The sequence below is a fragment of the Sardina pilchardus genome, chromosome 19, assembly GCF_963854185.1.
Source record: "Sardina pilchardus chromosome 19, fSarPil1.1, whole genome shotgun sequence".
NCBI lineage: Eukaryota > Metazoa > Chordata > Actinopteri > Clupeiformes > Clupeidae > Sardina > Sardina pilchardus.
This window is the reverse complement of record NC_085012.1, coordinates 31,870,872-31,896,194: the sequence shown is the minus strand read 5'-3', so window position 1 is coordinate 31,896,194 and position 25,323 is coordinate 31,870,872. Positions and strand designations below refer to the sequence as shown.

At 39.8% G+C, this 25,323-nt stretch overlaps 1 protein-coding gene across 1 annotated transcript in view; it reads right to left on the bottom strand.

Moving 5' to 3' along the window:
* The window catches only part of LOC134065821 (uncharacterized), a 36,602-nt gene extending 15,517 nt beyond the window's left edge, over positions 1 to 21,085 (bottom strand). Inside the window, exons 1-10 of the mRNA XM_062520909.1 lie at positions 20,765 to 21,085; positions 20,338 to 20,369; positions 19,726 to 19,834; positions 16,195 to 16,357; positions 15,832 to 16,024; positions 14,232 to 14,321; positions 12,925 to 13,008; positions 12,383 to 12,451; positions 6,843 to 6,926; positions 6,279 to 6,347 (exon numbers count right to left, since the gene is read on the bottom strand). Of these exons, the coding sequence (XP_062376893.1) occupies positions 6,279 to 6,347; positions 6,843 to 6,926; positions 12,383 to 12,451; positions 12,925 to 13,008; positions 14,232 to 14,321; positions 15,832 to 16,024; positions 16,195 to 16,357; positions 19,726 to 19,834; positions 20,338 to 20,369; positions 20,765 to 20,795 (924 nt within the window). The 5' untranslated portion in view covers positions 20,796 to 21,085. The remainder of the gene's footprint in view (positions 1 to 6,278; positions 6,348 to 6,842; positions 6,927 to 12,382; positions 12,452 to 12,924; positions 13,009 to 14,231; positions 14,322 to 15,831; positions 16,025 to 16,194; positions 16,358 to 19,725; positions 19,835 to 20,337; positions 20,370 to 20,764) is intronic.
* Positions 21,086 to 25,323: the final 4,238 nt, after the last annotated feature.

Sequence of the window (25,323 nt, the reverse complement as noted above, 5' to 3'; positions counted from 1 at the left end):
CCGGTTAGTTACTGAGCCGAAAAGTAAACAGAGAGCGCACTCTAATCGGGACACCTGTGGGGTGTCCTACGAAGCAAGTTAGACAAATCTAGGTTATCTAGACATATCGAGGCTGCACAAAGCCTTAACTCGGGTATTAAGTTAAGTGATCCTACGACAGCAGGTATATGATACATTTGTCAAACTAGGCTTTCAGCTCAGATCTGTGCGCGTTCTCGTGGTTGGGGTGATTTTGACCAATCGGGAAACGTGGAGACGCACAAGACAGCCTAAGTTTAAAAACGATTACTTCCGCATTTATGAGCGGTAGCGAAATCTAGGGCGGTCTTTTTTAGTGTCTAACCTATAACATCAAAAAGTCGATGGTCATCAGATATTGTATGGCATGCATGTCCATAGTAGTGACACATTTGCACGCACAACATAGTTAAAAGAGCCTTCGAGATTCAAAATGTTTGCAGAGGCGGGGCTGAAACTGTTCAAAGTATGACAGATTAGCACATGTGAGAACTTCGTTTTTCAAGATAATGGATTGGTTAGAATTGGTCAGAGGGCGGTGATATTTCACGATTTGGGCTATAACTAAGCACATAACCCGCTCCCGACCAGGTTTGGTTGCGAGCATAAGATTCCATGGTGATACAGTGACGCTAAAACAAATCCACTTTCGTATGACAGCATACCCTGGTTTTGAGCGCAACATACCTCGCTAAGCCACTAATCGAGCTTCGTAGGACACCCCACTGGTAGCCTAGGTAATATCAGTCCGCCGCTGCCATTGCTTATATGCCTACTACCGACATCAGGGAACAAAGTATAACTATTGCAAAGCAATGCAAGGGCAGTTTTATTTCTAACAGTATTCTATCAACACAGACATTTGCATATATTTCATATACCTCAGGTGCACTGTGGAGTGGGTAAAACTTTTTTTACTGGCAGGCTAACACACTGTTGACTTGCAACTCTGCAACTAGAAGGACTGGACAAAACAGTCTCCACTGATAAATATCACACTTGCTAACTTGAAAATGAGGTCCTATGTCTAGAATCCTGAAACACCCCTTTAAAAAGGCACGGAATACACTCAGCTACTGCCAAACCAGGGATGGAAATTAGCCACCCACCACCCGCCAAATGAGTGTAGTTTTGCGCGCTGGCGGTTGAAATATGTCAGCCCACCCGCCACTGTGGCGGGTAAGCAACTAGCTTACTTCAAGTTGTTTATTTCATCAGAATTTTACCAGTTGCCACAGAGATAAGAACACACGCCTTGTAGGCCATCAATAATCCTCAACATCGATGGACATGACGATCACAACAAACATTCTGGAACGGCGCGCCTCTCATTGAGTCAGCCTGGCCTACTCTTCCAGTTAACGTGGCAGCTAGATAGCCTACAACTATTGACTATACATTTACAATGAGGCTACCGGTTAATACGTTTAGGTAGGAAATACATTGGATATATATAACAGATATACCCAACTCCGAGTCATGGTAGTTAAGCACCCAGCCAATTAAACATAACCAAGGAAAAAGTGAACGGGACAACTCACAATGCCATAGGCTACGACGGTAACCTACCTAAATCATAGAAGTTAACATTGGAAGACACTTATCTTCTCTATGACGCCAGAAATATTTTCCTTACCTTCTTAGTTTTTTTGAACATTCATGCTATTTAATGAAAACATGTATCCTTGAACTATGCATGATTTTACTAAAACCGAATGAAACCTATTTATGTTCACGTACTTCTTAAAGTGACAGGCACTCAATTAGACCTACACATCACCCCTGTATATCATTAAAGACAAGTGTAATCAATAAGTATTCAAATTACTGAATATTTTGAGTAATTATGCATATGCTATAAATTGTTACCAAATGTATAAAGCAGGCATGCAAACTGGTCAGGGGTGAAAAAGGTGAGACTCTTCTCCGAACCCCCCCCCCCCCCCCCCCCCGGAAAAAAAAAAAAAATCTTCCAAAGAGTGAGGGACCCGCTTTCTTTCTTTCTTACTATCTCTCTTTCTCTGTGCTTATGTACTTGTTATGTATTTATTACAAATTTCTGATGATTTCATAGGCCTAATGGACACTTAAACTATCAGAATAAGGAAAAGTCTGAATATTTCTTGGACCAAACCAGGTAATCAATAATCTTGCTTGAGACACACACTATTTCAAACTAATATTATTAGGCCTATATAAAATAGGGTAGGCTTTAATTTTTCAAATTGTTTTAAAACGTTTTAATATGCAGCCTAGGCTACTACATATTGTGTTTTCTAGGCTATATTGTGCTAGTGTGTTTAACAAACCAATAAAGTTATGTGAACTGTCTTCATATTAGGCTACATGTTAAACTGTAGGCTACCTGTAGGCGCAGACTAGGCTACTGATCTAATCAGGGTCCTCCTGTAACTCGACAATCAAATGTAAATGTAATTTACGCATGGCTTACGAACTCGTAATGATCCGGGTGTTAATGAAAATTGTTGCAAGCAGGGCTCGACATTAACGGTAGCCCAGTAGCCCCGGGCAACCAAATTATGACAAGTGGCAACCAATTCCTCACTCCTGGTTGCCCCTGTGGCAACCACAACATTGCCCCATTTTTCCTGTGGTTTGATTATTATTTTCATTGTTTGGTATAGAGTATTATCAGTACATAGGCTACACATACATTTCAGCATTTCCCACATGTGGTGGGCAACATAAACTTGAATGTTCTGACTCGGGATGGCCCGGCAAATCAACGCAGCTAATAGTAAACAAATTAAACTTTTTTCAAGTAGGCATAAGGTTGCACGGTTCACCGATACTACAAACTAAAAATGTCACAATGGCTAATGTTAGCCTACTGTACTTCACGGTACTTTTAAGAATGACCATGTTCTTCTGAAGTAGCCTAACATGCGTGTGCGCAAGGCACCCCCTCCTCTAGAAGCTAGCCTGTGGCTGTGCGTCTTTTTTCCCCTCACACACACGTAGGCTATGTGCAGCAGTGCCATAATGATAAACAGCGAAACATGGCTGCTAGTTTAAGTGATGCTATTGTAACACACAATAATAGGCTAATATCAAGTTGATATGCTCTCTTGCATCTCTCAAATTTGTGTTGCTAACCTATAGGCTATGGGATTTAGGCAATTTTGGGTTCATTTAGAAAGCTACGCAACCTTGGCAAACTTTTACATCTGGAGAGAGCTCCTGCCATGCCGCTAGCTCAGGTCATGTCATTCGTGTAGTGGTCACTAAAATCATTAATGAACATAAGAAGACACTTATCTCTTCTATGATCCCAAAAAGATTGTCTTCGACTTGTTATATTTTCGAAAATGTATTTAATCTAATGATATAGAAAACAATGAATTGCACCTCTGGTTGCATCCGTATGCGTTATGCGCAACTAGACTGTGTTAGCTAATTACTCTCCCCACGTATTTCTTAAAGTGACAGGCACTCAATTACAACTACTGTACACACAACCAATGTGCACTCAATTAGCCCTACACACCACATTAAACATACTGTAGTATCTATCCAAGACATTAAAGATATGCCTTGTTTTAGTGCACAGAGAATAACAGGCCTTTTATAATGGGGCAACCATTTTTTTGTATTTGGCCACCAAAACCTCATGCCTGGTTGCCCAGTTGGCAATCACTTTTAAAAGCTAATGTTGAGCCCTGGTTGCAAGTCACACACATAACTCAAACGGTTACGTGCGTTACGTGTGGTCTGAAGCAGTCGCAACTTTTTTTGGCTACGTTACTATAGCGAATCATTTGAGTTGCATATCTTTTGCGTAGGCTTTGCGTAAGGTCTATGCGCAGTGTGCTTCGCGTAACAGGGCCCACTTTTATAAAAGACAGCATTATCATGTCAATCAACTACGTCTCTGGACAAAACTAACCAGCCCAGTTTATGAGCATTTAATTAAACTGTCACATTAGCCTTTGATATACTGATAAAGTCTGCCTATTTGCTTCACCTTTTGCCGATCTAGATGGTTCAAACTACACGCATTCTTCATCAAAATAACTCGTTATGTCTACATGTTTGTCTAATTTCGCTAAACTTTCATCATTAGAAGAAAACAACCTATGCTATGTTGCGACTCTAATCTCAGCGTCTTTTTCTAATAGAAGTTGAAAGTTTTAACTAGCCCACCTGTGAAATCCCTCGGCATCTCTTCTCGCCAGAATCACTATATTCCACCTGACATCTCAGGCTACTTGGCGTGCGCATTCTGTTCGCGGTGCGTCTTTGTCAACAATTCGCTTCCACTAATGTTTATTAAACGCATAGGGGCTACATTCACGCATCCCTTGCTGATCAGACACGTTTTAAATGCGGCTCTAGAAACACCTCAAGATGCGTTAGCGTCTGCGCATGATTTCTAAACTCAGTTGTAAATTCAATTCACCTTGACCCCCCCCCCCCCCCCCCCCCTAAATATTTTCTCATCGGATCTGCACGAACCATGTAAGTCACCTATTTTTGATTCAAAACGGCGAATTTCGCCGAAAGGTGAGGAGTTTGCATGCCTGATAAAGTGTATTCAAATATGAAATAGAAACAAGACAAGCCATTTTCTGAGCAGGGTTGAGCAGAGATGGGATTGCCACTGCTCTGAATGATCTGTATCCAGCTTAAGGCAATAAGGTTTTGCCTATGTTTTTGTAATGTAAGACAGTGTCACACTATTTCAGCTTGTGTAGGCCTATCAGTGCTTTCTTATTGAACATAATACCGCGATAATACCGAAAACCGTGATAATTTTGGTCACTATAACCGTGGGGTTAAATGTTCATACCGTTACATCTCTACTTGGCAGTATAATGTATAGAACGGTTGAATATATATTGGCTGGTAAAAATGTTGAGTGGCTGGTAGATTTTAAAATCTACCTGCCACAGTGGCAGGTGGAAAAAAAGTTAATTTCCATCCCTGTGCCAAACACTTAAAGGGATATTCCGCCATTTTTGGAAATACGCTCATTTTCCACCTTCCCTCGAGCAAAACAATCAATATTTACCTTGTTCCCGTTCATCCAGCCATTCTGTGAGTCTGGCGATACAACTTTTAGCTTCAGCCTAGCGTAGATCATTGAATCGGATTAGACCATTAGCTTCTCGCCTGCTAGCTTCATGTTTAAAAGTGACTAAGATTTCTGGTAATTTTCCCATTTAAAACGTGTCTCCTCTCAAGTTAGAAAGTGCAATAAGACCAACTGAAAATGAAACCTGCCGTTTTTCTAGGCTGATTTGACATGGAACTACACTCTCATCTGGCGTAATAATCAAGGCAACTTGCAGCTACTGGCACTACTACTGCTTGTTGTCTATGGGGACTATTTTCAGATGCTGCGTAAGATATCACTGCGCCTTTGGTACGTTTGCAAGTTGCCTTGATTATTACGCCAGATGAGAGTGTAGTTCCATGTCAAATCAGCCTAGAAAAACGCCAGGTTTCATTTTCAGTTGGTCTTATTGCACTTTCTAACTTGAGAGGAGACACGTTTTAAATGGGAAAATTACCAGAAATCTTAGTCACTTTTAAACATGAAGCTAGCAGGCGAGAAGCTAATGGTCTAATCCGATTCAATGATCTATGCTAGGCTGAAGCTAAAAGTTGTATCGCCAGACTCACAGAATGGCTGGATGAACGGGAACAAGGTAAATATCGATTGTTTTGCTCGAGGGGAGGTGGAAAATGAGCGTATTTCCAAAAATGGCGGAATATCCCTTTAAAGTTGAGGGACTGTAATACATCAGTTGTGGGGACCAATTGAAAAAGTCCTACACACACAAAGTTGTGGGGACCAACTAAAGGCATCTGAAGCGGTTCTACACACACTTCAATAAAATAGGTAGAATCAAAGTGAGGTAGGATGAAACATCAGTTGTGGGGACCAATTGAAAAAGTCCTACACACACAAAGTTGTGGGGACCAACTAAAGGCATCTGAAGCGGTTCTACACATACTTCAATAAAACAGGTAGAATCAAGAAAGGTAGGATAAAACATCAGTTGTGGGGACCAACTGATCAAATTCAAAAAGTCCCGGCATACACTCAGCTTTAATAGGATAGTAAGACGCAAGCTGATGTCAAATAAAATATCAGTCGTGGGAACCAAGTGAAAGCAAAGACTACATATATTGTAAGACAAAGGGGAAGAAATTGTATGCTATAAACTGTACCCATAGGTCACGTTACTTAGGCTGGCTACGTAGTGCTAACAGAAACATCATGATTATGTTACCTGAGTGGCACATGTTGGGAAATCACTGGTAGAAGTCATATTTTCCAGGCTGCAAGTGGCATCATCACCCTTGATAAGAAGAGAAAGACATGTACACAAAGTGTTAACATTTACGTTATGAATAGACTGTCAGTCATAACAACCGTCTAAACATTTTCACCTTGCACTCACATTTGTATCTTTTTTAAAAAACAGTGCATGTATGCTATAAACTGTATCCATTGCTAAGGTTACTTAGGCTAGCAATGTAGTGCTAACAGACATACAAGCAGCCTCTCTGGTGAGAGGACAAGAATGGTTTCTTTCTTCCTTGCATTTACTGTCTCCTAGTATGATACAGTAAAAGTTGCATGCAATTGAGATTAGTGGCTAACTAGCTATTTAGCAATAGTTTACGCACAGCTCCAGGAGTTATGTTACAGTGAGCAGAAGGATAGCTGTAGAAACTAGTTTCACATGAGGCGTAAGCACCAGCGCCATCACTGTGGCCCTAGCCTAACTAATGAATGTCAAATTCTGCTTCACAATACTATTTCCACAACAGGCAAAGACTGATTATCTTACCTGAGTGGCACATGTTGAGAGATCACTGGTTGGGAAATCACTGGTAGAAGGCACATTTTCCAGGCTGCAAGTGGCATCATCACCCTTGATAAGAAGAGAAAGACATGTACACAAAGTGTTAACATGTACGTTATGAATAGACTGTCAGTCATACCAACCTTCTAAACACTTTCACCTTGCACTTAGATTGGCATTCTTTCTTTATTTTATTTGACATGAGTCATGGGCAACGGGTGCAAGAAACCGTGAAGGCCCTACACACAAACCTGACTTCAATATGATAATTAGAAGCAAGTTAAGAAAGGATAAAATATTATTTGTGGGAACAAAGTGAAAGAAATCTTTAAAAAAAAAAACTACAAACCCTTCACACAAACATATTCAACTTCAATATGACAATGCATAGCAAGCTGAGGTAGAATAAATGATCAGTTGTGAAGGCCATACGAAGGAATTTAAAGAGGTGGTTCAGGATTTTGGACATAGGACCTTCACTTCCAAGTTAGCCAGTGTGATATTCATCAGTGGAGATCGTTTCGAACATGTGTCATCCGATCCTTCCAGCTGCAGAATTCGCAGGTGCTAGGCTAGCGCAAGTCATCAGTATCTTAGGCTGCCACTAAAAAGAGTCTTACCCACTCCACAGTACAGCCAAGGCCAATAAGAATATAATGCCAGAATATCAATGTAAAACTCTGTATTGATAGTTTTATTTCTAACATCATTCTATCCTTGCATTTCAATGATGGCATTAAATTTTGAGGGACCAGTTTCTAAGCAGCGGAGGAATTTTACCTGCTCCGGTTAGTTACTGAGCCGAAAAGTAAACAGAGAGCGCACTCTAATCGGGACACCTAGTAGCCTAGGTAATATCAGTCCGCCGCTGCCATTGCTTATATACCTACTACGGACTTCAGGGAACAAAGTATAACTATTGCAATGCAATGCAAGGGCAGTTTTATTTCCAACAGTATTCTATCAACACAGACATTTGCATATATTTCATATACCTCAGGTGCACTGTGGAGTGGGTAAAACTGTTTTTACTGGAAGGCTAACACTCTGTTGACTTGCAACTCTGCAACTAGAAGGACTGGACAAAACAGTCTCCACTGATAAATATCACACTTGCTAACATGAAAATGAGGTCCTATGTCTAGGATCCTGAACCACCCCATTAAAAAGGCACGGAATACACTCAGCTACTGCCAAACCAGGGATGGAAATTAGCCACCCACCACCCGCCAAATGCGTGTAGTTTTGCGCGCTGGCGGTTGAAATAGGTCAACCCACCCGCCACTGTGCCGGTAAGCAACTAGCCTACTTCTACTTCAAGTTGTTTATTTCATCAGAATATTACCAGTTGCCACAGAGATAAGAACACACGCCTTGTAGGCTATCAATAATCCTCAACATCGATGGACATGACGATCACAACAAACATTCTGGAACGGCGCGCCTCTCATTGCGTCAGCCTGGCCTACTCTACCAGTTAACGTGGCAGCTAGATAGCCTACAACTATTGACTATACATTTACAATGAGGCTACCGGTTAATACGTTTAAGTAGGAAATACATTGGATATATATAGCAGATATACCAAACTCCGAGTCATGGTAGTTAAGCACCCAGCCAATTAAACATGACCAAGGAAAAAGTGAACGGGACAACTCACAATGCCATAGGCTACCACGGTAACCTACCTAAATCATAGAAGTTAAAGCAACACCATGTAAGTTTCGCTCTCGGGGTCCCCCTACAGTTGGGAAACGGTAATTTCTTATATATGTCGTAAAATCTGAAGCAAGTTAGACATAGCGTACAGTATAGGCTAGACTTGAGGCTGCACATTAAATATTAAATTATGTGGTAGGCCTAGCCTACTACAATACCAGTTATGTGATAGGCCTACATTTGTAAAACTAGGCTTTCAGCTCAGGTCTGTGCACATTTTCGGTATTGGGATGATGTTGGTCATTGTTGGTCAATTACTTATTTTTTAAAAAAACGATTACGCTATTTATGAGCAATAGCGTAGCCTAATCTAGGGGTGGTCATTTTTAGTGTCTTTATAACATAAAAAAAAAAAAATTTAAAAAAAATCGATGGTCACCAGATATTGTATTCTATGGTATTCACGTCCATAGTGGCATATATTTGCACGCCCAAAATGTTTGGTGAGGCAGAGCTCTTATAATATGATGACAGAATCTTACACGTGATAACTTTGTTTTTCAAGATAATTGTTTGGTCAGTAGGCTAGCCTTTAGGCTGTAGATTTACACGTTGAGCTATAACTAGCACACAACCATCTCCCGTGCAGTTTGGTTGGCAGCATGATGACACTAGAATCTAGTGACTAGATGACAGACAGAGCTAGGATACACGTGCTTTTGTTGATAAGCCGATTTCTGCAGGAGGAGTTCTCACGTCTTGGGCAAACTCGGACTGCCTGCGTTGCGTGTGAAATGTAGGCTATAGCTATTCCAGGTAGGCTAGCCCATAGCATGCATTTCAGCATATCATCATATGAATATAATTTCATGGGTTTTATTTTTTTCAAACGCCAAAAGATCACGTAGCTCATGTTTATAAGGCATCAACTTTCTATTCAACGCTCGCACAGAATTTGAGGAAATGGTGGGGGAAGTGTGCCCTATATGCCGTAAAGCAGTCAAATTTTGTAGTTCTTTGGTTCGTACCGGTTCGTACCCGAACCCCAAAAGGTTGAAAAACTCCATGGTGTTGCTTTAACATGGGAAGACACTTATCTTTTCTATGATGCCAGAAATATTCTCCTTACCTTCTTAGTTTTTTTGAATATTCAAGCTATTTAATGAAAACATGTATCCTTGAACTATGCATGATTTTCCTAAAACCGAATGAAACCTATTTATGTTCACGTACTTCTTAAAGGAATACGCCACCCAAAAATGAAATTAAGCTAATCTCGGTCACCCCCAGAGTTAGAACAGTGAAAAAAACCCGGTTAAAATCCGTCCGGGCATTCTCCTGCTTTGGGAGCAGCGATGTTAGCTTTAGCTTAGAACAGTTGCTGTAGTTGAAGGGTGTCAGTGAGTACGTCCTCCAAAAAGTGACCGAGACGTCTACATTTTTTTCTAAATATATCTTGGGAGCCGTGTGTTCAAAACGAGTACAAATCATAATGCAAAATCGAACGAGACTATTACCTGGGCAGATCTTTACTTGGAACTATTTTCAGCCTCATCGCCGACGAAGCACCGCTAGCTAGGCGCAAAGTTCTCACGTAGCACCACTTGTGAAGTTCCAGTCGAAGCTAGTTGGGAGTTTACAAGACTGCTACGTGAGAACTTTGCGCCTAGCTAGCGGTGCTTCGTCGGCGATGAGGCTGAAAATAGTTCCAAGTAAAGATCTGCCCAGGTAATAGTCTCGTTCGATTTTGCATTATGATTTGTACTCGTTTTGAACACACGGCTCCCAAAATATATTTAGAAAAAAATGTAGACGTCTCGGTCACTTTTTTGGAGGACGTGCTCACTGACACCCTTCATCTACAGCAACTGTTCTAAGCTAAAGCTAACATCGCTGCTCCCAAAGCAGGAGAATGCCCGGACGGATTTTAACCGGGTTTTTTTCACTGTTCTAACTCTGGGGGTGACCGAGACTAGCTTAATTTCATTTTTGGGTGGCGTATTCCTTTAAAGTGACAGGCACTCAATTAGACCTACACATCACCCCTGTATATCATTAAAGACAAGTGTAATCAATAAGAAGTATTCAAATTACTGAATATTTTGAGTAATTATGCATATGCTATAAATTGTTACCAAAAGTATAAAGTGTATTCAAATATGAAATAGAAACAAGACAAGCCATTTTCTGAGCAGGGTTGAGCAGAGATGGGATTGCCACTGCTCTGAATGATCTGTATCCAGCTTAAGGCAATAAGGTTTTGCCTATATTTTTGCAATGTAATAGACAGTGTCACACTATTTCAGCTTGTGTAGGCCCATCAGTGCTTTCTTATTGAACACAATACCGCGATAATACCGAAAACCGTGATAATTTTGGTCACTATAACCGTGGGGTTAAATTTTCATACCGTTACATCTCTACTTGGCAGTATAATGTATAGAACGGTTGAATATATATTGGCTGGTAAAAATGTTGAGTGGCTGGTAGATTTTAAAATCTACCTGCCACAGTGGCAGGTGGAAAAAAAAGTTAATTTCCATCCCTGTGCCAAACACTTAAAGTTGAGGGACTGTAAAACATCAGTTGTGGGGACCAATTGAAAAAGTCCTACACACACAAAGTTGTGGGGACCAACTAAAGGCATCTGAAGCGGTTCTACACACACTTCACTTCAATAAAACAGGTAGAATCAAAGTGAGGTAGGATGAAACATCAGTTGTGGGGACCAATTGAAAAAGTCCTACACACACAAAGTTGTGGGGACCAACTAAAGGCATCTGTAGCGGTTCTACACACACTTCACTTCAATAAAACAGGTAGAATCAAAGTGAGGTAGGATGAAACATCAGTTGTGGGGACCAATTGAAAAAGTCCTACACACACAAAGTTGTGGGGACCAACTAAAGGCATCTGAAGCGGTTCTACACGCACTTCAATAAAACAGGTAGAATCAAAGTGAGGTAGGATGAAACATCAGTTGTGGGGACCAATTGAAAAAGTCCTACACACACAAAGTTGTGGGGACCAACTAAAGGCATCTGAAGCGGTTCTACACACACTTCACTTCAATAAAACAGGTAGAATCAAGAAAGGTAGGATAAAACATCAGTTGTGGGGACCAATTGAAAAAGTCCTACACACACAAAGTTGTGGGGACCAACTAAAGGCATCTGAAGCGGTTCTACACGCACTTCAATAAAACAGGTAGAATCAAAGTGAGGTAGGATGAAACATCAGTTGTGGGGACCAATTGAAAAAGTCCTACACACACAAAGTTGTGGGGACCAACTAAAGGCATCTGAAGCGGTTCTACACACACTTCAATAAAACAGGTAGAATCAAAGCGAGGTAGGATGAAACATCAGTTATGGGGACCAATTGAAAAAGTCCTACACACACAAAGTTGTGGGGACCAACTAAAGGCATCTGAAGCGGTTCTACACGCACTTCACTTCAATAAAACAGGTAGAATCAAAGTGAGGTAGGATAAAACATCAGTTGAGGGGACTAATTGAAAAAGTCCTACACACACAAAGTTGTGGGGACCAACTAAAGGCATCTGAAGCAGTTCTACACACACTTCACTTCAATAAAACAGGTAGAACCAAAGTGAGGTAGGATAAAACATCAGTTGTGGGGACCAACTGATCAAATTCAAAAAGTCCCGGCATACACTCAGCTTCAATAGGATAGTAAGACGCAAGCTGATGTCAAATAAAATATCAGTTGTGGGAACCAAGTGAAAGCAAAGACTACATATATTGTAAGACAAAGGGGAAGAAATTGTATGCTATAAACTACCCATAGGTCACGTTACTTAGGCTGGCTATGTAGTGCTAACAGAAACATCATGATTATGTTACCTGAGTGGCACATGTTGGGAAATCACTGGTAGAAGGCACATTTTCCAGGCTGCAAGTGGCATCATCACCCTTGATAAGAAGAGAAAGACATGTACACAAAGTGTTAACATGTACGTTATGAATAGACTGTCAGTCATAACAACCGTGTAAACACTTTAACCTTGCACTTACATTTGTATCTTTTTTTAAAAACAGTGCATATATGCTATAAACTGTATCCATTGCTAAGGTTACTTAGGCTAGCAATGTAGTGCTAACAGACATACAAGCAGCCTCTCTGGTGAGAGGACAAGAATGGTTTCTTCCTTGCATTTACTCTCTCCTAGTATGATGCAATAAAAGTTGCATGCAATTGAGATTAGTGGCTAACTAGCTATTTAGCAATAGTTTACATTACAGCTCCAGGAGTTATGTTACAGTGAGCAGAAGGATAGCTGTAGAAACTAGTTTCACATGAGGCGTAAACACCAGCGCCATCACTGTGGCCCTAGCCTAACTAATGAATGTCAAATTCCACAACAGGCAAAGACTGATTATCTTACCTGAGTGGCACATGTTGAGAGATCACTGGTTGGGAAATCACTGGTAGAAGGCACATTTTCCAGGCTGCAAGTGGCATCATCATCCTTGATAAGAGGAGAAAGACATGTACACAAAGTGTTAACATGTACGTTATGAATAGACTGTCAGTCATAACAACCATCTAAACACTTTCACCTTGCACTTACATTTGTATCTTTTTTAAAAACAGTGCATATATGCTATAAACTGTATCCATCGCTAAGGTTACTTAGGCTAGCAATGTAGTGCTAACAGACATCAGATATGGGAACCAAGTGAAAGCAAAGACCACATACAGTGGGTTCAGTAAGTATTTGAACCCATGCTAAAGTTGACTAAAAAGAGGAATATAAAATCATCTTTTGAGAATTGATTGTAATGCCTTAATAAAAAAAAATGAGTAAAAATCAAACTGCTAAGGACACTTATTTTCTTTGTGATTGAAGAATTTATCGTAAATAGATCAATGTTCTTCCTTAAATACAGGGGGCATAAGTATTTGACTCCTACAGTATGTTAAATCCCATAAGAGCAGGAGGATTTTTCATATGTTTTTATTTTTAAAGGCCAGCTATTTCATGGATCCAGGATATTATGCATCCTGATAAAGTTCCCTTGGCCTTTGGAATTAAAATAGCCCCACATCATCACATACCCTTCACTATAGCTAGAGATTGGCATGGTGCTTTTTCCAGTTATTAGCCTGTTTGATGCTCATTGAGCTCAATGCCAATCATTAAAATATATATGCTATAAACTGTACCCATTGCTAACGTTACTTAGGCTAGCAATGTAGTGCTAACAGACATACAAGCAGCCTTTCTGGTGAGAGGACAAGAATGGTTTCTTTCTTCCTTGCATTTACTCTCTCCTAGTATGATGCAGTAAAAGTTGCATGCAATTGAGATTAGTGGCTAACTAGCTATTTAGCAATAGTTTACATTACAGCTCCAGGAGTTATGTTACAGTGAGCAGAACAGTAGCCGAAGAAACCAATTCCACATGAGGTGTAAGCACCAGCCCTATTACTGTGGCCTTAGCCTTTTACATGGTCTTGTTGTTATGGCAATAGTTCCCAGTTTAGTCCCTATTTAACCTAAACCAGTCCAGTATAAACACCTTCCTTGGTTATGCTTGAATGACTGATGGCTACATAAGTGATGGGCTAAAACAAATGTTGCGTAGGTGATGCAGTAGAAAAGAACCGTATGTTGTTGATCTTGTGCCAAGTGGCTGGAAAGGTTCAGGTGTTGTGGCCCTATAGTAAGCAATAACTAAGAATGCATACCTTCTTCTGCGCTTGCCTTCCACTGGAGTTGGAACTTCCCTCAGGTTTCATTGAGGTGCCGCCTGCTTGCAAGTTGCATTTCTTGGAAGACTGTGGGTGGGCAACATTTACATCACCATTTAAGTGTAAACCCATTTTATTTATTGAAATCAGTATGAGCAAATATTTTCACACAGTATTGTCTTGTGATATGACAGATAACAGGTCCGGCTGTTGCTCCGAGTACTCTTTGTCAGACGCCTATCCCAATAAACAAGCCATTGGATCTATCTTGTCATAAATTGCAGGAACATCTGTCTGTCTGCGTGTAGTTTGTCCATTCGATTTCAAACTTGGCGGGTGTCTTGCTACTGGCATGAGTAAGTCCACAGCAGTTTTACATTGTTTGGATAAGAAAAACAAAAAATATCATTACATATCGGTAAAAGACGCACACGTTGGCTTTCTCTACTCTACTGTAGCCACCAAAAACTCAACAAAAAAAGACTCCCTGTATGCAGTTTGCTTGCATACTATTATGTGGATTTTGCAACACACGAACACTGTATATAGCCTAGTGGCTATTCAAAATTACATAAAAAGTATGTGCTATATACTGACGCTTCAAAAAGCCCAGGCTAAATTGGACTCGAGACTTTGAATAAACAAATTATAATTCCGACTGCAAGGTCCCAAATAGAAACAAGCGATAGGCTAATGGTCCAGAATTTCACAACATTTCAGAAGACGTGCCATGGAGCTAGACAACAAGTGGCAGACAGAGCGACGTCACAACCAAAGACTGCTTTTGAATCACATCATTGAAAAAGTCAAACAATGACGCATCATTCCACAAAATGGCTCGTCTTCACTATCAGGAAGTCATTCAGTAAGCTTAACTATAGCCTTAACTCAAAACAGTTGTTAGGCTTATATCATTCTGATCTGTAGAAATGTCACGTGCAGCCATGCCTACATTCTGCTTACTGCACATTCATTATAGGCTATTATATTATGATATTCAGTATTCAGGAATTATTGTTTACCCTATCATTCTATTGTTAAAGCAGGCATAACTACAAGCATGTAATTGAGCAACAGGTTTTCTTCAGGAATGGCACGTTTGAACAGGCACTGCACTAGTTGTATAAACTTGCGACGGGTGCTGAATACAGAGTTGTTAGTGAAAACTTTGGCATCAGCGAAACAACTGTGCACCGGTGTGTTAATTCAATTTGTTTAATTCTACGGGAACAAGCAAAGAGAGCGCATGAACTTTAATAGCATTATACCTCATGCGCATCGAGAGTTGATCCACCCCCCTCTAGCAAATCAACTATTGATGTGCATTCGAATTCTTGATGTGCATTTCACATCGTTTCCAACTGGGATTTCTTATTCGAATAGATACAATGTGCATTAGAAAGTTGGATGGAAGCACGCTAACTAAGAAAAGGATCACTTACAGGTTGGGATAGTCATTAATAAAACTGTGCAAGCAAAGTACAGGTGTTTGTAAACTGAAAGGTAGTACACAGAAATCGAAGAATGCTATTATTGTAATTTAAATCTAATAAAGTTATTATTCTAAACAGAAATTGCTAAGGCTGCTAGATCTCACCTCATTTCTCCATGGCCAGTCTGTTCCGCCATAATCATAAGTGATCTCCTCTCTTTGGCAAATATCACGGAGGGCGAACAAACAGAGATGTGGTTTACGATCAACCTCAATTAACTTCATGCGGCAATTAGGAGTCTTATGGTCGTCGTTCACCAATCTCCCAAGACTGTTGTCTTCCAATGCTGCGTCAATGCTGGAAAATGCATTAAAATCAACAAGAGCAATTTGAGGAAACACTCCAATTTTTTGAGGAATAGGCTAATTTTCTAACTCCCTTAGAGTTAAACAATTAAGAGTTTGAGGGGTTTTTTTCTATCCATTTAGTACATTTAGTAAGATCTCTGGAAATTGGTAAAAACTTACCACCACCATTTGCCTTTCCATTTAAAGTCAAACAAAAAGACACAGCAATGTTTATGGTAGATTTTCCTCCTATGCTGAGCTTCTGCTGCATCAATGATTACTCCTCTGTATTCAACAACAAAATCACCCTGCTGGAATGGTGCTAAGGTAAAGACACCACGGCCTGAAAAAAACAGAATGTGGGTCGGAAATGTACAAAAAACTTCATCAGCATACATGAGCATATAAACTTAGGCCTGGCAGATAACCTTTTCTCACATAGCACTGGTGCGCAAGAGGTGTCTATAAGACTACAATGTTTCACCAAAAAATAATCACAAACAAAAAACCCTCAGAACAATCCCATGATGGAAGTATCTCAATGCATGCCAAGTCACATAAGAAAGATATTGACCTTTAGACAACATATCAAGTGACTTGGGATGCATTAAGATACTTCCATCATACCATATCATTGACAATCATTTGTTCTATTATGTACTTCCATTGAAACGCATTGATTTTGACTTGACATCCTCATTTCTGAGGTGATATGAAGTGATATCTAATATTCCCATTGTATTTTGGCTTTTGGTATCCAATATACAAGCAAAATGCAGCAATTATTTTGAAGCTGACTGTACCTATTGTTCAGATTTAGTGTTCTAGAAATATATGCAAATTATAGCATATCTAAGTAAAAGTGGTCTCATTTGCATATCTAAACATCACATTTCAGAAAACTTGCAATACAAAAATTATTTGCCTTAATGTGAGTAAACAACTGTGAAAGTTTCAAGTTGATATCTATAGTTTACCCATTTCACCAGTAGTAAATCCCAATGTAAAAATGCATTGGAAATTGCTGCCTTTGACCTTGAAAAAAACTATGTTCCACTAAATATAAATCGGTAGATTTTGAATGTGTTAATTAGATATACCTAGGGATCACAAAAAACAAAATACTATTGCAATTAGTTATGGGTCAAACGCTAGATTGACTGGCCTAGTAGGCGAACTCTCAACAGGTGTAGCCTACATGAACGCAAGCATGAACAAGCAAGAAATTGCGTCCTGACTGCAAATCTTAGTCAAATTGCATGTAGTCATGCGCAAACACAGACATGATTATGTCTGGCTTAATGTGAATACACATGAAACAAACATGCCAACGACCAGTTTAAACAAAAGTTACCTGCGCAGAATTACTTGAACAAACAAATTGCTGTAGCCTGTGAACTTGAATATGACACTGCTTGCCTGCAGAAAGCTAGTTTTTAAAACAGTGCCTTGTGGAGGAATAAGTAGATCGCAAGACACAACTGAGCATATTTAAACATCGTTTTGAGCTGTTAGCAAACATTTCTGTTTTCACCACATGTGAACGAGACAATTTGTTAATGCCGAATTTATCCACGGTTCAATCCTAAATACTGTTCACACGCAAATTACTGTTAACTTTGCTCAGTGTACACAAACAGCGCAAGGCCTGATAGATAAATTAAGCATATTCTTACCAATATCGAGCGGGGACATGTTGTAAATGTTTGCAGCCTGTCGGCGAACTGCTTGTACATGAGAACGCTTTAACTTTATACTGCAACTTACACAACTCAACGAAACCAGCGCAGAATTACTTGAACAAACAAATTGCTGTAGTCTGAACTTGAATGACACTGCCTGCCTGCAGAAAGCTAGTTGTTAAATTATTCGCAGCATGTAGGCTAACTCTCAACGGGTGTAGCCTATTAGCCTGGGCCCGCCCGTATACTTCCTGTGATGCTGCAAGCCAGGCTGAGGCTAGCTTACATGAACGCTTGTGCATGAATAACTGAAAATCTTAGTCAAATGACATGTAGTCATGCGCATACACAGGCATGATTACGTCTGGCTTGATATGAATGTAATTATACCCGACATCACGTCGCCAGCATTTACGCATAAAACAAACATGCCAACGACCAAAGTTTAAACAAAATTTCACAGCGCCATGTGAGCTTGTCTGTGCTACATATGCCTTCACCGTACGTGAACGAGACAATTTATTAATGCCGAATTTATCCACGGTTCAGTCCTAAACACTGTTCACACACACATTACTGTGATCTTTGCTCAGTGTACACAAACAGCGCAAGGCCTGACACATAAATTAAGCATATTCTTACCAATATCGAGCGGGGACAAGTTGTTAAATGTTTGCAGCATGTCGGCGAACTACTTGTACATGAGAACGCTTTAACTTTATACTGCAACTTACACAACTCAACGAAACCAGCGCAGAATTACTTGAACAAACAAATTGCAGTAGCCTGTGAACTTGAATATGACACTGCTTGCCTGCAGAAAGCTAGTTTTTAAAACAGCGCCTCGTGGAGGAATAAGTAGATCGCAAGACACAACTGAGCATATTTAACATCGTTTTGAGCTATTAGCAAACATTTCTGTTTTCCCTGCCGAATTTATCCACGGTTCAATCCTAAATACTGTTCACACGCAAATTACTGATAATTTTGCTCAGTGTACACAAACAGTGCAAGGCCTGATACATAAATTAAGCATATTCTTACCAATATCGAGCGGGGACATGTTGTAAATGTTTGAAGCCTGTCGGCGAACTGCTTGTACATGAGAACGCTTTAACTTTACTGCAACTTACACAAAACTCAACGAAACCAGCGCAGAATTACTTGAACAAACAAATTGCTGTAGTCTGAACTTGAATGACACTGCCTGCCTGCAGAAAGCTAGTTGTTAAATTATTCGCAGCATGTAGGCTAACTCTCAACGGGTGTAGCCTATTAGCCTGGGCCCGCCCGTATACTTCCTGTGATGCTGCAAGCCAGGCTGAGGCTAGCTTACATGAACGCTTGTGCATGAATAACTGAAAATCTTAGTCAAATGACATGCAGTCATGCGCATACACAGGCATGATTACGTCTGGCTTGATATGAATGTAATTATACCCGACATCACGTCGCCAGCATTTACGCATAAAACAAACATGCCAACGACCAAAGTATAAACAAAAATTCACAGCGCCATGTGAGCTTGTCTGTGCTACATATGCCTTCACCGCACGTGAACGAGACAATTTATTAATGCCGAATTTATCCACGGTTCAGTCCTAAACACTGTTCACACACAAATTACTGTGATATTTGCTCAGTGTACACAAACAGCGCAAGGCCTGACACATAAATTAAGCATATTCTTACCAATATCGAGCGGGGACATGTTGTTAAATGTTTGCAGCATGTCGGCGAACTACTTGTACATGAGAACGCTTTAACTTTATACTGCAACTTACACAACTCAACGAAACCAGCGCAGAAGTACAAACATGCCAACGACCAAAGTTTAAACAAAAGTTACCAGCGCAGAATTACTTGAACAAACAAATTGCGTAGCCTGTGAACTTGAATATGACACTGCTTGCCTGCAGAAAGCTAGTTTTTAAAATAGCGCCTTGTGGAGGAATAAGTTTAACATCGTTTTGAGCTGTTAGCAAACATTTCTGTTTTCCTCCTGTTTCCAGTTTAAAATATAACATACCTTTTTGAGGGCTAATGAAGTTCGCCTCCAGCATTTCAGTGTCTCTGCAATTACATGCATGGTCACGCGCTTCGTGCAAGGGATTTCGTCTTCGTCGTAGCATGTTAATCTGTAGACATTTATATTAAACGATTTGTATCGTGTCAGTTTACCACATTTGGACAAAATAAGTTATTCCTTCAAGGGAAATGAAGTGTTGCTAACTAAATGAGCACCAAGTTCCCAATAGCTAGCAGCACATTATGCTGGCTCTAGAAAGATGCCGACGTAAACGCTAGCAGGCTACCTAGTTTGCTAGTTTAGTTAGCAATTCCTATAACCGATATAACACCAGGTTTTGTGAAAGTATGTCTTAAGAGTAAGGCATAAAAACACAATATGTAGTCAAATTAACAACAACCACAACTATCACCAACTGCTTCGAAACTGCATACAGATAATAAATAAAAAATAAATAAATAAATAAAAAGACCTGACAACATTTACCATAGCTAACCCACCATGCATTTAGTAGCCTTTTGACTTCACCCGCCCTCATTTGTTTTCTTAGTTCAAACATTTCGAGTTAATGTGTATAAACTGGTACAGTAAGCTGTAGTAATAGATATTTACCTTTTGTTGTTGCTGGCATGGTTGTCCTACATCTGAAGTTTGAGAAAATGACGATTAGCTGCTAGTCAAAAGAAGTCTGACATTACATTTTCTGAAAACAGTTAGCTGCTATACTTAACTTCTTTGTAATGTCAAAATGGGACTAGGTATGAGACGTGTGATATCTACATGCACATAGAATACTATCAATAACTTTATTTCAGCATTCACAATTTCACCCATAGTATACAAGTGCATAATTAAGGAATTCACCATGCTACTCCCGATGATGCACACACTAGCAGTGCTACCCTTCTTTAGCTATAAGTTACTAGCTGCAACATGTGCTCCCCTTGACCCTGAATACTAACACTTACAGTAGTTAGGCATGCATTCTTATTTGACGATCTACAATTAACATTTACTCTCGCAATTTAATTAAACTTACTTTGTATCTGTGAAGTTGGATGATGTTCCATAAAATAGTGAAAATACGGTAGAAAAATATTGCTGTTCTCAAAATGGCTGCTTCCTCTTCTTCTGAGTTTGGTTTTCTGGCGGTCTTTCTCGATGATGCGATCTACTCATTTGCATATTCTGATTTCTCGGATCTGATTGGTAGATGTCCACATGTGTGTGTGTGTGTGAGAGACATGCAGTTACAGTGCACGATCATGGGTAGGCAGTGCTGAGCACCCCCAAAACACACACAAAACACACATTTTCAAAATTTCATGACATATGGGCCAACCTAAATTTTGTATCCAGGCAGTTGGCAATGTTGTTCTAGGCTCATCTAAAGGAAAAACATAATGGGGACCAAGTGTAAGTCCCCACCATTCGAGCGGTCCCCACCCTGTGACTACTTTGTCAGGTCGAAGTTCCCATTTTGTGATAAAGACAAGTGCACACACACACACACACACACACACACACACACACACACACACACACACACTGGACTCAGACCCACAAAATCTGTTATGCACTATGGAAGTTGCACATACCTCTGCTGTTAGTACTACCACACTGCTGCTACAAATCGCCCCATTGATATGCATTGATATTACTTAAAAAAAACAAAACAACTATTTATAAATTCTAGCCGTTACAGCTTTTAAACATATTATTCTCCTGCTGTGAAACAATTGTTATGCAACTTTGTATTATGGTGTAGCAACATGCAATATAATATTTAAAACAGTACTTATGACCGCTTTCGCCAAAATGAGCCCTGAAAAGGGGCTCTTGTCTCCTCTCCCTTGCCAGTTAAATTGTTTAGCAAGCTAATCAGTGATGACATGCTTCATGATGAGGTGCACAATGTATTTTGGCGTTGTACCACCCAGGCTACAGAGATACCTTGTCTGTGTGAAAAGATAACATAACAACACACTAACATACATTACTGGCACATTGCATTATTACCAAACCAAAAAGCAACAGTAAGAACTTACCAGAGAACGTTTAGTGTCTCGGTTGGACAACTGGTCCTCAAGGCTTTTAATATCAGTCATGCTCTGAAGAGGGAACTGAAAGTTGTCATCAATGGTGTCTGCTGCGTTCTCTTTTTTGGTAAGAGCTTGAAGGAGTAACGTGTTCTGCTGCACTTGGCCCTTTATCTCCTCCAGTGTCTGGTAAAGCCTGAGTTCTGAATCAGACGAACATAAGGTACATCATATTCTAAGAGTACACAGAAATTTAATCACATCAGAATAATCATTAGCTAGAAAGGCTTACAGTGTAGACCAGGCATATTCAATTGGTGGCCCAATTTCACATATAGGCCTACAGTGGACTATGGTGAATCAAACAATATTAAGTACTGAAAATGGACACATGCGCAATGAAAATATGCAGCCAGTTTTGTTCCTTGATGCTTACATCTGACTAGCCTGGCTAACGCCTCCCACTTCTCAAATGAGACGTGGTCTGGCAACCAGACGTTCATTTTCTCGTATTTGAAAAAATGCCCAGATCCGTTCATTGGGCGCCACGGGTGAACCTGATTTCTTCAAGTAGCCGTTGTTCCAGGGACAACACCCCTAAAGTTGTTCCAGGTCCAACAACTCTGTTAACCAATCACTGCTATGTGATGTCATCAATGTGCGACTTCACCCCCGTTCAAAATTTCCCTCCCGAAATCAACATCTTTTCAGCTCTGTGTAGGTAGGCTAAGTCATTGCACTGTTTCTTCTGTTTCCCATGTAAAATAAGAGACTCAATGTGCATTTTCAAAATTATTTATTGTAAGAACTATGTTGTTTTGGTGCCAGTTTAGTAAGGAGTTTTCGAGTTCAATTCACCTTTTCGTTATAGCCCATATCTAAAGATATCAGTTAGCTGCTAATGGTAAGCGTAGTGTTCAGTCAAATTCAGGCAATATTGTAATGACATGTATGTTTACTCCTCAATAGCTGTTAGAATAGCTGTTTTAGCATGAGCTTGTTAATAGCAATTTGTAAACTACCACAAGCTCTTATTTTAACCTTTCAGAATGTTTGAATTTGCAATGTCATGTAGATTTAGTCAGTTATGCTACTTGGCTAGAAGCACAGATTTTGGACTACTATTCTCCGATTGTGTCTTATTAGTGGGCTAAAATCTTTATTTAGTGTACATTAAGAGTTTATACTTCTTTTGATCTGCGGAGGGTGCTATTGAGGCAATGTTAGTACAGTTGTTAGTTCATCATTGATCAACCTGGACCAACATCACTACATTGATCCTGGGCCGTCATTACCATGTTGACCCAGGAGCAACATTTTCTCATTGACCCTGGGCTAACGTTACCATGTTGACTCAGGACCAACATTTTCTTGTTGAGCCTGGGCTAACGTTACCATGTTGACCCAGGAGCAACATTTTCTCATTGAGCCTGGGCTAACATTACCATGTTGACCCAGGAGCAACATTTTCTCGTTGAGCCTGGGCTAACATTACAATGTTGACCCAGGAGCAACATTTTATCATGAACTATTTGTGCCAGTTTATTTGCTTATATGCTTTGGACTAAACATTGATAGTAAAGAGTTAGCCTTTAACAGAACAATGTTTTCTTGTTGACCCTTTGCTTGGACTAGACTTCAATATGTATATCCTGTCAGAGTATTCAATTAATTGGCCGCAATCCCGGTGTGAATGGGATCTTATATCAATATAGTAAAGTGCTCCAAGAAAACATTTCTTGCCCTACCTTTAAGTTAGCGTACTCAGTAACTGACAGTGGTATTTGTGTGTTGTGTGCATTTCAGAGATGGAGGATATAATCAAGGAAGCAGTTTTTAAAGAAGAAAAAAAGAGGGAAAGAAGGAAAAACACCAAGCTTCATATCCATTTTCTGAAAGAAGTTGATGAACAGGCACATATTAGAAAGATTAATAATGAAGAAAACACAGCATCTTTCAGGAAAACATGCTATTCCAGTTTCAGTGACCAAAAAAGGTGATGCTACAGTATGTTTCACTGTGCAAGGTCTGGTCCTGTGTCTGTAAAAAGCCAAAGAGTCACTGGATGCAAAGCGTACGTTTCATTCAAAGTCAGAAATGATCATAAAGGTTTGAAAGTGGTAGTGCAGAGAACGTGCAACGATAACAGTGGGCACAACCCACTTTTAAAAGAGGATGGCCACTGCCATCGTATTCATCCAGACCTTATTCTGAAGATTGAAAAGTGGATCACTCTTGGACTTAAACCAGACATCATACTCCTCCAAGCCAATGAATGGTCACGAAAGCAAGGGAAAACCTATATAGAGATGTTGTCATGCCTCCTTTTTGGGGATTTTTTTTATTTCATAAAAAATTAAAATGTATTTAATACCCTGGAATACATGCTTTTAAGGAGAATGTATCTGTTGTTGAAACTAGCCTTTTTTTCTTTCACCCGATTGTGTCCTAGATCTTTTTATCTACACCATATGCATCCCACCCTGTTAATGCCACACTGGAAATTGCTTTGACTGTGGTGAGATCCAGGGCAAAAGCTGTGCTCAGATCAGTAATCAAATAATTGGTAATTGTTGAATGATTGCTGTAACCGTATCTTACACTGATACCTACACTTAGTTGAGTCAAATTGTTTATAATTGGGGCATATCTGTCATACGCTAGCTATTTGTTTATCCAGCAAATAGCGACGTCCACAGACAAGGTGGAGTAAGTTGCATGATTTTATGTATTGAAGCAAGTCAAATTTGTAGTTTCTTATGTCTCATTTCATCAACTACAAATACGCTACCCGATCTGGTAAAGTTACATAGTGCGGTTATAGCCAATAGAGGGACGCAGAGTGAAAGCAGAAGTGCCGTTCACCCTGTTACGAGTTGATGAACCGCTGAAATGATTTTGGAAACATTATTTTAACATTTGGGAGATCCGGGGCCTTTTCACGCACTTTTAAATATTTAATCTAACTTAAAACATCTAATGCAAAAGTGGCACATATGGTTATATTCTAGAGGTCCTCCACAATAATTATATGAGAGTAAAGTGGAAACTAGTTGATTTAAAGTTTCTGATGGTGTCACTTATAAATTATGTTTCTAGGACAAAAACTAGCAGAGATTGAGATGTAAGTTTGGAACAGTTTTTCAAATCCCCAGGGGGGGATTTAGACTCGGGTTAAGGTACAAAAAACTCTTTTGTGTTGCTTTAAAAATAACCTTCACCACGGCACCAGATAGACATGTAATTGAGAGATGAGGAACAGGCCTACTCTTTCTTCTTACAGCCCGTTGGCCCATGATTCTTCAAACCTAAAATTCCCTAGACCTTTTACCTCAGCTTTACCCATTAAGGTATGTAATAAGGTAATGTTAATTTCAGGGTTACTTAGGTGTTCCAGCATTTTCAATTAAAGATATTGAATGTTATCAATCACTTTGTGATAGACCTCTGTATAAAAAATGCTCTCATGAATAATACAAATGTTAAAGTTGTAGTGTAGTGATTTTGGCCTATACAGGCCTCACTGAACCAAGCCGATTTGAAGTTTGCCACAGGAAGC